We start from the raw sequence: 15,375 nt of genomic DNA, 5'->3' as shown, positions 1-15,375 counted from the left end.
ATCTGGTCAGGGTGACTGTTTCTTTTACAGGAGATATAATGGGCCATTTAATGATTGAGGGGGAGGAGCAGGAGGTTTAGGCTAAATGCGTCTCACACATGAAGAGGTCAGCAGAGAATCCTTTCTGTGAAAGAGGGTTTGCCACAGTTCTAGGAGTTGAGCTCTTGTCATTGTTTATCAGTACCCTGTGTCCTAAGAGCATGACACCTCATACAGGATTGAATTGTTCTATAACTGTTGCAGATGTCAATATCGATCACATGCTTTTCGCCAGCAGAAGCCGGCATAGTTGGAGTAAAGTCACTTATCACATTATGGATAATGCTTTAAATTTGCATGTGGTTTTACTCCAGACCACCAAAGTTCTCGTTTACAAGTTTGTTACCTGACCATAACGAAAGGCACCTTGTGCACCTGAACCTCTGACACCCATTATCAGAATTCTAAAAATACTCCCAAAGATTTCAGATGAGCTTTGTGTTGTGTGATCCTAGCGAGGGCCAGAAGGGGAGGAGAGAGGGGAAGGAGGGAGAGGGGGAGGGGGGACCATATTTGGAGTCTATTGCTGTGTTTACTGTGCTGTCCACTTGTCCTGGGGCCCTGTCTGTGTGTCTGTGTGTGTTTGTGTGTGTGGTACAGTAGGGAAGAGTGCTTTCAGCATGCTCATTTATACTCTCCGCCGGCTGTTCAGAGGGCCTAATACAGACTTTAAAAACACTCTCATACACAAATTTGTGCACAAGTTTGAGTTATGCATGTGCACTCTATCTCAAGTCAAGATTTGGCCAAGACAGCTACAAGGATGGAACACTACAGAGCCCAGAGAGAGACTTTAATCAGTTAAATCATGGAACACTCTTCTTGAGGCCAGGGTAGGGTTTTAAAAACAATACATTTCGGACAGTTGGTACTTCAGATCCTGTTCCTTGAATATTAAGAGGTTGTGGAAGACAACTGTTGTCATTATTTGGTGTGAGTATCATTTAGGCACTCAGAAAGATGTCTCTCCAGCCAGACTGCTTGGTATGTTGGATACCAGCATCAAAGACTGTACTGCAGCCTCCTGGCACATTTAGAAATACTGCAACTGGTCTGGCAACACAGAGATCCACCGTTAAATGACATCAAGGCGATAGCAGTGGCGTTTATAGAGGAAAGGAGAATCGTGTGCTGGGGGCAGTTAAAGGGGAGAGAAGGCAGTTCTCATGTATCCTGTCCTGTTTTCCTTTCCCAGGGTGCGAGCTGCTCTAACACAAATCTGAATCTATTACCCTGATGGTAACCATGGCACTGTCAAACGGGCCCTGCGTCCAGGGCACTCGCCCCAGTCACACAAACGGCTCATCCATAACTGTCCAATGATAGGGGGCCTCACCGAGCGAGCCAACCAGCCAATAGCAGGAGTTGTGGAGAGTTTTTGGTTGTTGCCAGAAACTAGCCCACTCTTCTGGTTTTATCTGGTCACAGCAAATGTCAACGTAGGCCCCTGCTGAAAGATTGCAATTTGACAGGGGGATGAGTTGCAGATCTGTATACTGGAATGTGTGGTGTGTGTGTGTGTTTCTCTGTGCATTTGTGTGTGTGTGTGTGAGTGAGAGTGTGTGCGCCTCTGTGTGTGTCTGTTACGTCTTTAAGAGTTTCTTGGTGACGGCAAAGCATTGTGCCGAGCACACAGATGTTTTGTTGAGAGGCGGGTATCAATGGAGAGGAGCTGAGGAGAGGAAGGGAGCCAAGTTCCAGTGTGTTGTGTCTTTGAGACTCATTGAGAGTGAGTGGCGCCTCGCTGTCCCGTAAATGAGATTAGGGCATTTACTCGCCCCCTGCTCTCGTCTTCTCCACTGTGAGTGCAACCAGGGCCGGCCGTGGACGTTCTGCCGCCCTAGGTGAGACAAAAATCTGCACCCCCCATATTTCTCTATGTGAAACCAGTGTCTTGTTAGACATCCTTATGAATCTAAGCATGGCACTTTCAAAAGTTACCTTTCCACCCAGACAGAGGCTCTACCGACGCAGAAAAATGTAAGCTTCAACTGCTGGCTACTCGTCCGTTGTATAACCCAACAACAGAAGTGCTTCCCTAAAAGCTGCCTGGGTTTAAACAAACATCTTCTCTTTTCAGAAAGAGAAAGGCTCAATTAATAGGGACAGAATAGCAAAGTCCATTTTTTAAATCTCCTCGAATATTATAGGCTGCAGCTCAGCTTCAGAATGTCATAGAGAGGAATCAATATATCCCCACATGCATCGGAGTCACGTCTTTCACGGGCATTTTAGAGCATGTTTCTACCATAAGGCATCACAGAGTTAAGCATCCTTATAGAACACTTGATATAATTTGGATACGTTTTATGCATTTATTTCAAAATATAAAGAAAACAATAGATATCCTTTTTGCCCTTTTCTTTAACAAAGGGTATGTGATACCCTCACTCAAATAGAGCCCAAACACACCAAGCCCTTCCCAGACACGGAGGTATTTAAGGAGTGCATGCGACAGTATTGGAGTATTTGGCTATACCGACATCTATGGATAGCGTAATTGTGTCTGTCAAACAGGTAGGCTTACCACTTATTTTTTGGAATAGGAAGAAATAGGCTCCAATTATATATGTAATTCTATGATTATGCCCATAAAAAATGTTGGTGCACGCGTGCACATACTGTATAGGAGGTCCCTTACCAGGCAGAAGGGAATTTTACTTTAACCCCTGCATCGGAGAGTTACAATGTTGCTATCACTTTGCAGCCAACTACCCATAGTAGGAAACCGAGTTTCTTATTAATAATATGCCACCTGTTATCCCACATGGCATGATCCCATAATTGTTAGAATTACAATAAAAATAAGACTATTATATAACATATTTAACATATATTTTAATATTCCTGTAGAACTGTAAAAAAGAGTGAGATCATTTGAGCTTTAGAAACAAGTGCTTTCATAAATGCATGGCGGGCCTCGTTTCGCTGGAGCAGTGTAAAATAAGCTTTGTGTCAATGACCCAGCCTTAACGAATTTTGTTTATTTACATAGCGAGTTTGATTGTCCAACATCAGTTTCAGCATTTATTTGTTTAGTCTCCGCCTAGAGTGGCCTCTTTCCTCTGCAGTCAGCGATGTTTTATCTCGGTAGCTGTCCATGGTCCTGAAATCAAATCATCTGAGAGAGACAGAGAGAGGGGAGAGAGAGAGAGAGAGAAAGAGAGAAAGTGAGAGAGCGAGATTAGGATCTAGTCTATTTAAATAAAAAAAATACAAGGTAAACAGGTGATAGATAATTGAGTAATCTTACAAATTAATGCGAGTGTATGATCAACGCTTACCTTTTATTCAAAGACAAGTTGATTCACCTGGCCTTCCTGGCAGCAAAAGCATGCACTGCTTGTTGAAGGTTGATTTTGTAAGACAACTCGTGTTCAATTGATATGGTGGCGAGTCCATTGAGTCTCTCTTGACTCATAGTAGAGCGCAGGTAGTTTTTGATGAGTTTGAGCTTGGAGAATGTGCGCTCTCCACTTGCCACTGTCACCGGGAGCGTGAGAAGAACTCTCAGGGCAACAAAGGCATTGGGATACAAGGAGGCCATTTGGTGTCTGGATATGTATTTCAGTGCGTCGAGTGGTTTTGTCTCACTGTCCAGTCTCCTGCTCAAGACTTTGAGCTCATTACACAGATATTTTGCGTCGATGTCCCTGGAAATCCCCGTACGTAAGGGCCCTCGCCAGTGTTGCGCAGTCCCTGGTAAGTGCTGTGGTGTCCATATCCTTGATGGTGGGGATGTTGTACAGGCTGCTGAAAATACTGCTGTGCTCTTCGAGCTGCGTAAAGCGCTCGTTGACGGACTGGATAGCAGAATCAAGAATTTGATGAAAGAAATGTACTTTGAATTTTTACTGAGGGTCAGTCACAGTCTCATCCTCTCCCTCATAGCCAAACAGACTCCTCTTCTTCCTGGGACGGACCGTGGGCTGCACTGGGAAACAGGGCTCAATACCCATCTCCTCTGCCAACTCTTTTGCGCTTGCTAAAGCGCCAGCGAAAGCTGCATCATAGGAGCGGTAGTCTTGGAGGAATACCCTGGTTGAGTTCAGTTGAGCCACTGCTAGTGAAATGTTAAAACTCACTGCCTGCAAACTCTTACTGGTGATGTTCACTTCGAACAAGATGTCATGCCAAACGACCACTGCGCACATGAAGCCAAAGTTGTTCATCTTGGTGGCAATGCTGTTTGCCTCCAACCTTGTATAAATGTATAAATCTCTTGGATGGTGTTAAAAAACTCAGCCACCTCCAAGCAACACGATGCTGCATCAGAGAGAACCAGGTTCAGCGAGTGCGCTCTGCATGGCACAAAAAAGGCCCTCGGATTGATATCCTGCACTCTCTTTTGAACTCTGCTGTGCCTACTCCGAATATTCGCCCCATTGTCATACCCCTGCCCTCTCATGTCCATGATGGCGATGCCATGTTTCTGTAGTTTTGAGGTGAGCAATTCGGTCATGCCCGCCCCCATTGCGTCAAGCAGTTCACTAAACTCCAGGAAGTGCTCTCTCGTGCGCACTGACCCATCATCCTCGGTTGAAACAAAACGCACAACCATGGTCATCTGCTCTGTTTTGTTCTTGTCTGGTGTGCAGTCCAAAATTATAGAAAAATATTTGGCTGCTTTTAGATCACTGCACACTGTCCGCTGGATCTCTTGTGCCAGCATGTCAATGATTTCGTTCTTTGGACTGTACTCTCCTTACATGCTCCTTCATGATTCCATCAAAGATACCCAGCATTTCCACAAACTTCAGAAAGTTCCCATTATTTGGCTTGTTCAGCCTATCGGTGGTCCCACGTAACGCAATGTTCTGGGTGGCAATTACACGTATCAGGGCTATGAGCCTCTGCAGCACCTCCTGCCAGTGGAGAGTCTCTCTGTCAATAGCCCGTTGGACTTGGGCATCGATAGTTTGCTTGGACACCAGCCTGATCTCCAGCTCCTTCCACCATTGGAAACTATCTAGGTGGTCATGTAACTTCTCATGCGAGCTGAGGAGGTGGCACAGATTCTTCCAGTCCCTGGTTCTATCCCTGACCAGCGCAGATTTGCACTCGTGTGAAAAAAGTTTGCAAAAAAACAGAAGGCTGCATCGTTTTGCTCGGAATAGACAAGCCATGGTGTCTCCACTCTCTCCCTGTTCGCCATCCTCCTATTGTAGTGGGCCACCGAAAACTTTCGTTGCCCCTCATCTCTTGGGAAATTCCCCTCTTTATCCTGATGTGGCCCAGCCTGCACTAACATATCCCGTAAAGATCAATTCATATATTTTGCCCACTCACCGGGATCTTTTATGTTTTTTGTCTGGGAGTTGGATTTAGCAGCAGCACCACCACTGTCATCGGGGACGGGGAGCGACGAATCTGAGTCCGGGTCCAAGATAGTAGGGTCTTCACCAGCATTGATTGGAGGTGTGGCTAGGCCTGGCGCAACCACCTGTTCTTGTCCAGCCAGAGAGCTGTCATCATCAGTGGAAGTGCATGGCTCGGACTTCTCCGGTTTGCCCTCTTCGCTGCTAGAATCAGCGAACGGGGGCTCGTTGTTCTCGGCGAATGAATGGCCTGTCCTCGGAGGCTTGTCATTCTCCACACCGGCTGATGGACATTGCTGCACGCTGATACATTTCAGCAGCGATTGTCTTTGGTTTAGAGACTGTGCCTCTTTTCTCATTCATTTTTTAAAATATTCGCTTCCTGAAAGTTTTTGTCTCTTAGACATGGTAGCAAATTGTTTCAAATCTCTATAGCTTACTTTTAGCTACAATGATATCCACTAGTAGTAGCTAGCTAACATTAACAGGCTAGGTTAGGCTACTGCCTTAATCACTAATCGTCTTCGTCATACACAAACATAAAAAACAAAACAATTGTTCTGGAAATGAACGAATGAGGAAGACATACTCCCCCATACTTTTTGTTTGTGCTGGCCACAATTGAGCATTTTGATTAGGATTCTGGAGTATATTGGTTGCAACAAACTGTATAGAAGACACTGTTTTCTATTCAAATAAATGGAGGCCTTGGCCTGCATCCTTTCCTACAAAGTATACACTCTGCAGAGACACCGATAGATAGCTGAAGAGTAACACTGGTGCTTCACAAACAACAAACACTGGAAGTTAAGGAAAGTCATGGTCTCTTCAGGTTGTGGCCTTTTGAGATTGCCACATATCAGTGAGGTTTCAGAGTGCTTCTCAGGTTAGAGGACAAGCTCATGTTTCTCCATCATAACGTCAGAGGCTGAACTCACAATGCCTGGATGGGAACTTTAAGTCATCCATGTTCCAGGGGGTTTTAGTCATCCACATGCATCGGCCAAATACAAAGCTTACACAGATGGCTATTTTTCTTCAATTTTTATAGCAGATGTTCGAACGACGTTCTGTGGCTTTACTTTGACAAAGTTCGTATTAACACTAGAGCAGCTAAACAATGTCAGTCCCATCCTGTGTTTGTGACTCCACCACAATCTGAACATACACAGAGCGTACAAAACATTAAGAACACCTTTCTAATATTGACTTGCACCCCCTCTTTTGTCCTCAGAACAGACTCAATTCGTCGGGGCATGGACTCTACAAGGTGTCGAAAGCGTTCCACAGGGATGCTGGCCCATGTTGACGCCAAAGTTGGCTGGATGTACTTTGGGTGGTGGACCATTCTTGATACACACGGGAAACTGTTGAGCGTGATAAACCCAGCAGCGTTGCAGTTCTTGACACCAACCGGTTCGCCTGGCCCTTACTACCATACCCCGTTCAAAGGCACATAAATATTTTTGTCTTGCAAAATCCATGTCTCAATTGTCTCAAGGCTTTAAAATCCTTCTTTAACCTGTCTTCCTTCATTTACACTGATTGAAGTGGATTTAACAAGTGACATCAATAAGGGATCATAGCTTTCACCTGGTCAGTCTATATCATGGAAAGTTCATAATGTTTTGTATGCCTCAGTGTACCTTGTTTATTCAGATTAGTGTCTCATTGTTTAACTATGTAGCCTATAGGAAGAGTGAATTATTGAATTTGGCCCACTACGAGCCCATGTATGTTCCTCGTATGACAAATGATATCACCAATGTAATGTTGTGTTTGGGAGTTAACCAGATCCGCCAAATTTGAATTTTTCATAGTAGAAAAGTTGCAGGACTACACATTAAAGTGCCTGCATTAGTGTCACTCTACATACTTGAAAGTGATGTTAAGTCTGACAAATGTTACCACTAGAAGTCTGAGGTCAACATCTTGCTGGTCTCTGGGGCTTTTGGTTCCTAACCTCTAATGGGAGCACCTAGCTAGGACTTGGAGGGCTTGAGATAAGCTCTACTCTAACTCTGTAACATTGGCCTGTAACATCCCACACTGCAGTATACGGACTGAAACCAATCCTTCTTGACCTTTGACCCCTAACCCTCACCTCCACTTCCATCCTGAGTAGACTGGCCTCCTCAGTGACTGGTCTGCATGTTCACAGTAATGTAGGGCAGGAATGTTGTCTTTTCTTTAGGGTTCATTAGCTTTTTGGCCCTCAGTGAAGCTAAATCTGGTAGGGTACCAACACCCAAACAAGGTCACCAAGGCCAAAAACAAAGACATGAACCCAGCATATGATCAAATAAAATCCCAAACTGAAATGACTGCAGTGATTAGATTTGATTATGATCTGAAAAATATGTAAAATGTATTTTAAATGTAGCGTTTAATTCCTTACTGATTCCTGGCTTAGGACAGCATCATTCATTCTCATGTCTGTCTCTGTGGTTCTCTATCATAAATATGGCGTGTATTTAATCAGCCCTTTAGCAGACATGCCATACATAGAGGATGTCATGTGTTTGGATATTATGCTCTTGGGTTCGCCATGGATAGGAAAGTGGCTGTGTGTCTCAATACCAAGTTTCCCCAAGGGGCCACACCCATTGGGCATGTGCCTGAATGTACAGCATTTACCCTGCAACAAAATGTACTAATGGCTAATAATGTATGTGATCTGTGTCTGGGCTGAAGTGGATGTAGGTAGATTTGGAATCTGCTATGAATTTATTACATTTAGGTACAATATGCATTTAACACGTGTCCCCTTGCAAGGTACTGTGCTGAGAACACAGTCAGCCAGTGACAGACTAATAAAACCAGATTCATGGGAGCTAAATCTCTGGAGCAAATCTACAGTGCTATGAAAAAGTATTTGCCCCCTTTCAAATTTTCTCTACTTTTGCATATTTGTGATACTGAATGTTATCAGATCTTCAACCAAAACGTAATATTAGATAAAGGGAACATAAGTGAACAAATAACACAACAATTACATATTTATTTCATAATCAAAGTTATGCAACACCCAATTCCCCTGTGTGAAAAAGTAATTGCCCCCTTACACTCAATAACTGGTTGTGCCACCTTTAGCTGCAATGACTCCAACCAAATGCTTCCTGTAGTTGTTGATCAGTCTCTCACGTCGCTGTGGAGGAATTTTGGCCCACTCTTCCATGCAGAACTGCTTTAACTGAGTGACGTGTGGGTTTTCAAGCATGAACTGCTCGTTTCAAGTCCTGCCACAACATCTCAATTGGGATTAGGTCTGGACTTTGACTAGGCCATTCCAAAACTTCAAATGTGTTGCTTTTTAGCAACTTTCATGTAGACTTGATTGTGTGTTTTGGATCATTGTCTTGCTGCATGACCCAGCTGCGCTTCAGCTTCAGCTCATAGACGGATGGTCTGACATTCTCCTGTAGAATTCTCTGATACAGAGCAGAATTCATGGTTCCTTCTATTAAGGCAAGTCGTCCAGGTCCTGAGGCAGCAAAGCATCCCCAAACCATCACACCACCACTACCATGCTTGACCTTTGGTATGATGTTCTTACTGTGGAATGCAGTGTTTGGTTTTCGCCAGGCATAATGGGACCCATCTCGTCCAAAAAGTTGACTCAAGTTTTCCAAAAAGCACCTGGATGATCATCAAGACTTTTGGAAGAACGTTCTATGGACAACATGGTTCCAGTAATGCCTGGCGAAAACCAAACTCTGCATTCCACAGTAAGAACATCATACCAAAGGTCAAGCGTGGTGGTGGTGTGATGGTTTGGGGATTAGAAAGGGGGCAAATACTTTTTCATAGCACTGTATTTCTAACCTGTAATTACATGAGAGACAATGGAAGCACTTGGCCCCTAATGCCCCATTCTAGTCCCTCTGTTCCCAGAGCTCTCTCCCAGACAGGCCAAGCTGCAGTGTCCCTTCCCCTCCAGAGAGGATCTCTGCTCTGCCTGGGAGGTTGATGAAGTCATTAAGTAGCTGCCTGGGCTAAAGCCTCCCTCCCTGTCACAAGGCCTCTGCTGTCCTGTCCTCTCCGGGAGGCCAAAGACACAGACACTCTGGATAACTTGATTAGTCTCTCGCTCTCGCTCTTGCTCTCGCTCTCTTCAGGCCTATATACATCATATGGAAATTGTGTTTTACAGTAATGTGCTACTTCTATCCCCCAGTGAATAATGTGTATAATTCAGTGTGGTGTTTTACTCCTTGTTTCACAGGCTGAGTTCTCAGAGATCAACCTGGCATCCTACATGAACACCGGGTGTATGATCGATATGCAGGCCATAAGAGGAGGAACCAAAGTGGTCAGGTAAGGTAACAAAGAGAGAGAGAGAGATGGAGAGAGGTAGAGAGAGAGAGAGCAACCCCTGTATGTCCGTCAGTAGCTCTGCTCTGACGCATTTGCCCACGCATCTTCAGTCTGCCTCAGTGGGTCCGGACAATGGCTCCCGTTATTCCCTTTCAACAGCCATCAGCTACATTGTAGATGAGAAATGTGTGTGTGTGTATATATACATTTGCTTTCAGTTACAAAAAAGGGACGTCACCAAAGAGTATGGAGCCGGTGGGAAATTATATGAAAAGGACTGGCCATTACTGTCATGCAAAAAATGTCTGTGAATACTTCTGGAAAAAAAGTACAGCATCAAAAGCACCCAACCTTTTTACCTCTGTATCCTTCCTCCCAGCCCAAACACTACTTCTCAGAGTTCCAGAATTCCCTCCTCAATTTTGCTCTATGTTCCATACTGCAGCAAGGTTCCAAAATGAAACAGGCTTCATAAACATATACCTCACGAGTGGCGCAGTGGTCTAAGGCACTGCGCAACTTGAGATCCTGGTTCGAATCCAGGCTCTGTCGTAGCCGGCCGCGACCGGGAGACCCATGGGGCGGCGCACAATTGGCCCAGCATAGGGGAGGGAATGGCCGGCAGGGATGTAGCTCAGTTGGTAGAGCATGGCGTTTGCACATTCCAGGGTTGTGGGTTCGATTCCCATGGGGGGCCAGTATGAAAAATAAAAAAAATGTATGCACTCACTAACTGTAACGCAAATGTACATATAGCTTTTTTACATACCAACTTCTTCCTCTGTGGGCTGCAGCAGAGCTGTGTTTCTGGTAGTTTGGGAGTTGACGTCACCCCCTGCCTCTCTCTTCCTTCATGTAGCAGGGTTTCAGGCCCTGATTAGTAAATTAGATTAGCTAATGAGGTGCATGCTGCTGTGGAGCGTCAGCCCCCAGACCACTGCTTTTTTCACAGCCTTCTGGGGAATGCACTAGCTTGGTCCCATATCTGTTTGTGCTGTCTTGCCATCGGCATAACAATGACCATAGGAGTTGGAACAAACAGATTTTGGACCAGGCTAGTAATGTACTACTCAGCTCTATGCTGGCATCGCTGCGATACTTTATCACTGTAATGAACGTCGTGTTTTTCTTGTATCCACATAATCTGAAAAAACAACCTTCAGGGTTGGATCTGGCAGTCGTACAGGAAATGTTCAGGAAACATTCTGGCCGGGTGTAGTTTGAAGCAGTTTGAAGTTAAGTCAAGGATACACAGTGGCTAGAATAGACTGGTTGTGGTGTTGTGTATCATGGCATTCTGTTGTAGCTTGTTGTCTGGGAGGTGGATGCCTGTCTGCTTCCCATCACTGAGGTTATTGTATTGCTTGCCCATATTATGTAATCAATTCATATGGATTGACTGCAATAGAGAGTCAATGCCCACATGAAAAATACTACAGTTTACTATAGAATACTACAGTACTTAGTATAGAAATCTGTAGAATACTATACTACACACTAGGGCTGACCCCAATTAGTCGACTGATCGATTATTTGGTCGTTAGGCTGTTGGTCAACCGAGATTTGTTTTAGTAGAGCAGTAACAAATATATATATATTTGCGCCCATATCAGTGAACTAATCCATTGCAGAGGCCTAGACTAAAAGCCAATTTATGCTTGATCGGAAAATGTGGTTGGAGGCTCCATATGGAGGGTGTGACACTATTGCGGAGCCTCCAGAGGCATGCAGAGGCCAAATTGAGCTCCGTACCGCATCGCCATGCGCCTCCCAAATGTTTTAACAATGTGGCAGGCTCTGTATAGCTCCATATTGGCATGATTGGTTGATGGTAGGTGGGGACGGTACATCCTGTATGAACACAAACTCACTTCCTTGACAACAGCTCTGCACTGCTCCGCGAAGCGCAAGAAGTATGAATTCCCTAACTTCTGCTGAGGCCATATCACCGTAAATGCTGCATGGCCAATGCAGACGTCAGATTGACCATGCGCCCAGATGCACAATGCACTTCTCTCTCCCGCCAATTTGTGCACATTCATTGTTTCATAACTTCATTGTGTGAATTGTTTGCGTTTTATTGTTAGTGTATATCAATTCTCCATTACATATACAGTTGAAGTCGGAAGTTTACATACACCTTAGCCAAATACATTTGAACTCAGTTTTTCACAATTCCTGACATTTAATCCTAGTAAAAATTCCCTGTTTTAGGTCAGTTAGGATCACCACTTTATTTGAAGAATGTGAAATGTCAGAATAATAGTAGAGAGAATGATTTAGTAAGTGGCGCCGGAGAAGATGGCTGCCGTTTTACAGCCCTCTAACCAATTGTACTATTATGTGTGTTTTTTCACGTTATTTGTAATTGATTCTTTACATAATGTTTCTGCCACCGCCTCTTATGACCAAAAAGAGCTTCTGGATATCAGGACAGTGAAAGGATATCCTACAGACACCCGACAAGGCCCAAATCCCCGTCATTCGCATGAGAAAGAGACAGAGATATCATGGATGTAGGTCGGGGTGCCTTGTAAGGATCCGATAGCGAGCGAGTAAACTGCCTCTTCCATCAATCCTATTAGCCAATGTTCAATCATTTGAGAACAAATTGGACGACCTAAGATTACGGTTATCCTACCAACGGGACATTAAAAACTGTAATATATTATGTTTCACAGAGTCGTGGCTGAACGACAACATCGGCAGGATAGAACGGCTGACTCCGGTAAGACAAGGGGTGGCGGTCTGTGTATATTTGTAAACAACAGCTGGTGCACAAAATCTAATACTAAGGAAGTCTTGAGGTTTTTCTCGCCTGAGGTAGAGTATCTCACGATAAGCTGTAGACCACACTATTTACCAAGAGACTTTTCATCTATATTTTTCGTAGGTGTCTATCTACCACCACAAACAGATGCTGGCATTAAGATTGCACTCAATGAGCTGTATGAGGCCATAAGAAAACAAGAAAACTCTCATCCAGAGGCAGCGCTCCTAGTGGCCGGGGACTTTAATGCAGGGAAACTTAAATCTGTTCTACCTAATTTCTACCAGAATGTTAAATGTGCAACCAGAGGACAAAAAACTCTAGACCACCTTTACTCCACACACAGAGACGCATACAAAGCTCTCCCTCGCCCTCCATTTGGCAAATCTGACCATAACTCTATCCTCCTGATTCCTGCTTATAAGCAAAAACGAAAGGAGGAAGCACCAGTGACTCAGTTAATAAAAAATTGGTCAGATGATGCAGATGCTAAGCTACAGGACTGTTTTGCTAGCACAGACTGGAATATGTTCCGGGATTCTTCAGATAGCATTGAGCAGTACACCACATCAGTCACTGGCTTCATCAATAAGTGCATTGATGAAGTCGTCCCCACAGTGACCGTACATACCCCAACCAGAAGCCATGGATTACAGGCAACATCCGCACTGAGCTAAAGGGTAGAGCTGCCGCTTTCAAGGAGCGGGACTCTAACCCGGACGCTTATAAGAAATCCTGCTATGCCCTCCGACGAACCATCAAACAGGCAAAGAGTCAATACCGGACTAAGATTGAATCGTACTACACCGGCTCTGACACTCGTCGGATGTGGCAGGGCTTGAAAACAATTACAGACTACAAAAGTAAGCACAGCTGCGAGCTGCCCAGTGACACAAGCCTACCAGACGAGCTAAATCACTTCAATGCTCGCTCCGAGGCAAGCAACACTGAAGCATGCATGAGAGCACCAGCTGTTCCGGATGACTGTAATCACGCTCTCCGTGGCCGATGTGAGTAAGACTTTTAAGCAGGTCAACATTCACAAGCCCGCAGGGCCAGACAAATTACCGGACGTGTACTCCGAGCATGTGCTGACCAACTGGCAAGTGTCTTCACTGACATTTTCAACATGTCCCTGACTGAGTCTGTAATACCAACATGTTTCAAGCAGACCACCATAGTCCCTGTGCCCAAGGACACTAAGATAACCTGCCTAAATGACTACCGACCCGTAGCACTCACGTCTGTAGCCATGAAGTGCTTTGAAAGGCTGGTCATGGCTCACATCAACACCATTATCCCAGAAACCCTAGACCCACTCCAATTTGCATACCGCCCCAACAGATCCACAGATGATGCAATCTCTATTGCACTCCACACTGCCCTTTCCCTCCTGGACAAGAGGAACACATACGTGAGAATGCTGTTCATTGACTACAGCTCAGCGTTCAACACCATAGTGCCCTCAAAGCTCATCACTAAGCTAAGGATTAAACACCTCCCTCTGCAACTGGATCATGGACTTCCTGACGGGCCGCCCCCAGGTGGTATGGGTAGGTAACAACACATCTGCCACGCTGATCCTCAACACGGGGACCCCTCAGGTGTGCGTGCTTAGTCCCCTCCTGCACTCTCTGTTCACCCATGACTGCATGGCCAGGCACGACTCCAACACCATCATTAAGTTTGCTGACGACACAACAGTGGTAGGCCTGATCACCGACAACGATGAGACAGCCTATAGGGAGGAGGTCCGAGACCTGGCCGTGTGGTGCCAGGATAACAACCTCTCCCTCAACGTGATCAAGACAAAGGAGATGATTGTGGACTACAGGGGAAAAAAAGAGGACTGAGCAAGCCCCCATTCTCATCGACGGGGCTGTAGTGAAACAGGTTGAGAGCTTCAAGTTCCTTGGTGTCCACATCACCAACAAACTAACATGGTCCAAACACACCAAGACAGTCGTGAAGAGGGCACGACAAAGCCTATTCCCCCTCAGGAGACTGAAAAGATTTGGCATGGGTCCTCAGATCCTCAAAAGGTTATACAGCTGCACCATCGAGAGCATCCTGACTGGTTGCATCACCGCCTGGTATGGCAACTGCTCGGCCTCCGACCACAAGGCACTACAGAGGGTAGTGCGTACGGCCCAGTACATCACTGGGGCCAAGCTTCCTGCCATCCTGGACCTCTATACCAGGCGGTATCAGAGGAAGGCCCTCAAAATTGTCAAAGACTCCAGCCACCCTAGTCATAGACTGTTCTCTCTGCTACCACATGGCAAGCGGTACCGGAGCGCCAAGTGTAGGTCCAAAAGGCTTCTCAACAGCGTCTACCCCCAAGTCATAAGACTCCTGAACAGCTAATCATTGCTACCCTGACTATTTGCACTGCCCCCACACCCCCACCCCCCTCTTTTACGCTGCTGCTACTCTGTCTATTATTTATGCATAGTCACTTTAACTCTACCCACATGTACATATTACCTCAATTACCTCGACTAGCCGGTGCCCCCGCACATTGACTCTGCACCGGTACCCCCCTGAATATAGCCTCTCAACTCTTATTTTATTTTACTGCTGCTCTTTAGTTATTTGCTTTTATCATTTTTACTTAACAATTTTAAAAAATATATCTTTAAAAATATATTGTTGGTTAAGGGCTTGTAAGTAAGCATTTCACTGTAATGTCTACACCTGTTGTATTCGGCGCAAGTGGCAAATAAAATTGATTTGATTTATTTCAGCTTTTATTTATTTCATCTCATTCCCAGTGGGTCAGAAGTTTGAATACACTCAATTAGTATTTGGTAGCATTGCCTTTAAATTGTTTAACTTGGGTCAAACGTTTCGGGTAGCTTTCCACAAGCTTCCCACAATAATTTGGGTGAATTTTGGCCCATTCCTCCTGACAGAGCTGGTGTAACTGAG

The 15,375-nt window shown here is 45.1% G+C and overlaps 1 protein-coding gene across 2 annotated transcripts in view; it reads left to right on the top strand.

The window, feature by feature from the left end:
• Positions 1-15,375, top strand: part of LOC121546266 (synapsin-3) — a 139,137-nt gene that overhangs the window by 35,342 nt on the left and 88,420 nt on the right. For both annotated transcript variants that reach the window (XM_041857433.2, XM_041857434.2), the window contains exon 4: positions 9,583-9,674. In XM_041857433.2, coding sequence (XP_041713367.1) covers positions 9,583-9,674 — 92 coding nt within the window. The remainder of the gene's footprint in view (positions 1-9,582; positions 9,675-15,375) is intronic.

Source organism: Coregonus clupeaformis, unplaced genomic scaffold (genome assembly GCF_020615455.1).
Source record: "Coregonus clupeaformis isolate EN_2021a unplaced genomic scaffold, ASM2061545v1 scaf0013, whole genome shotgun sequence".
In the NCBI taxonomy this organism is placed as follows: domain Eukaryota; kingdom Metazoa; phylum Chordata; class Actinopteri; order Salmoniformes; family Salmonidae; genus Coregonus; species Coregonus clupeaformis.
Note: the sequence above shows the minus strand (reverse complement) of the source record. Positions and strands in the feature narration are given on the sequence as shown.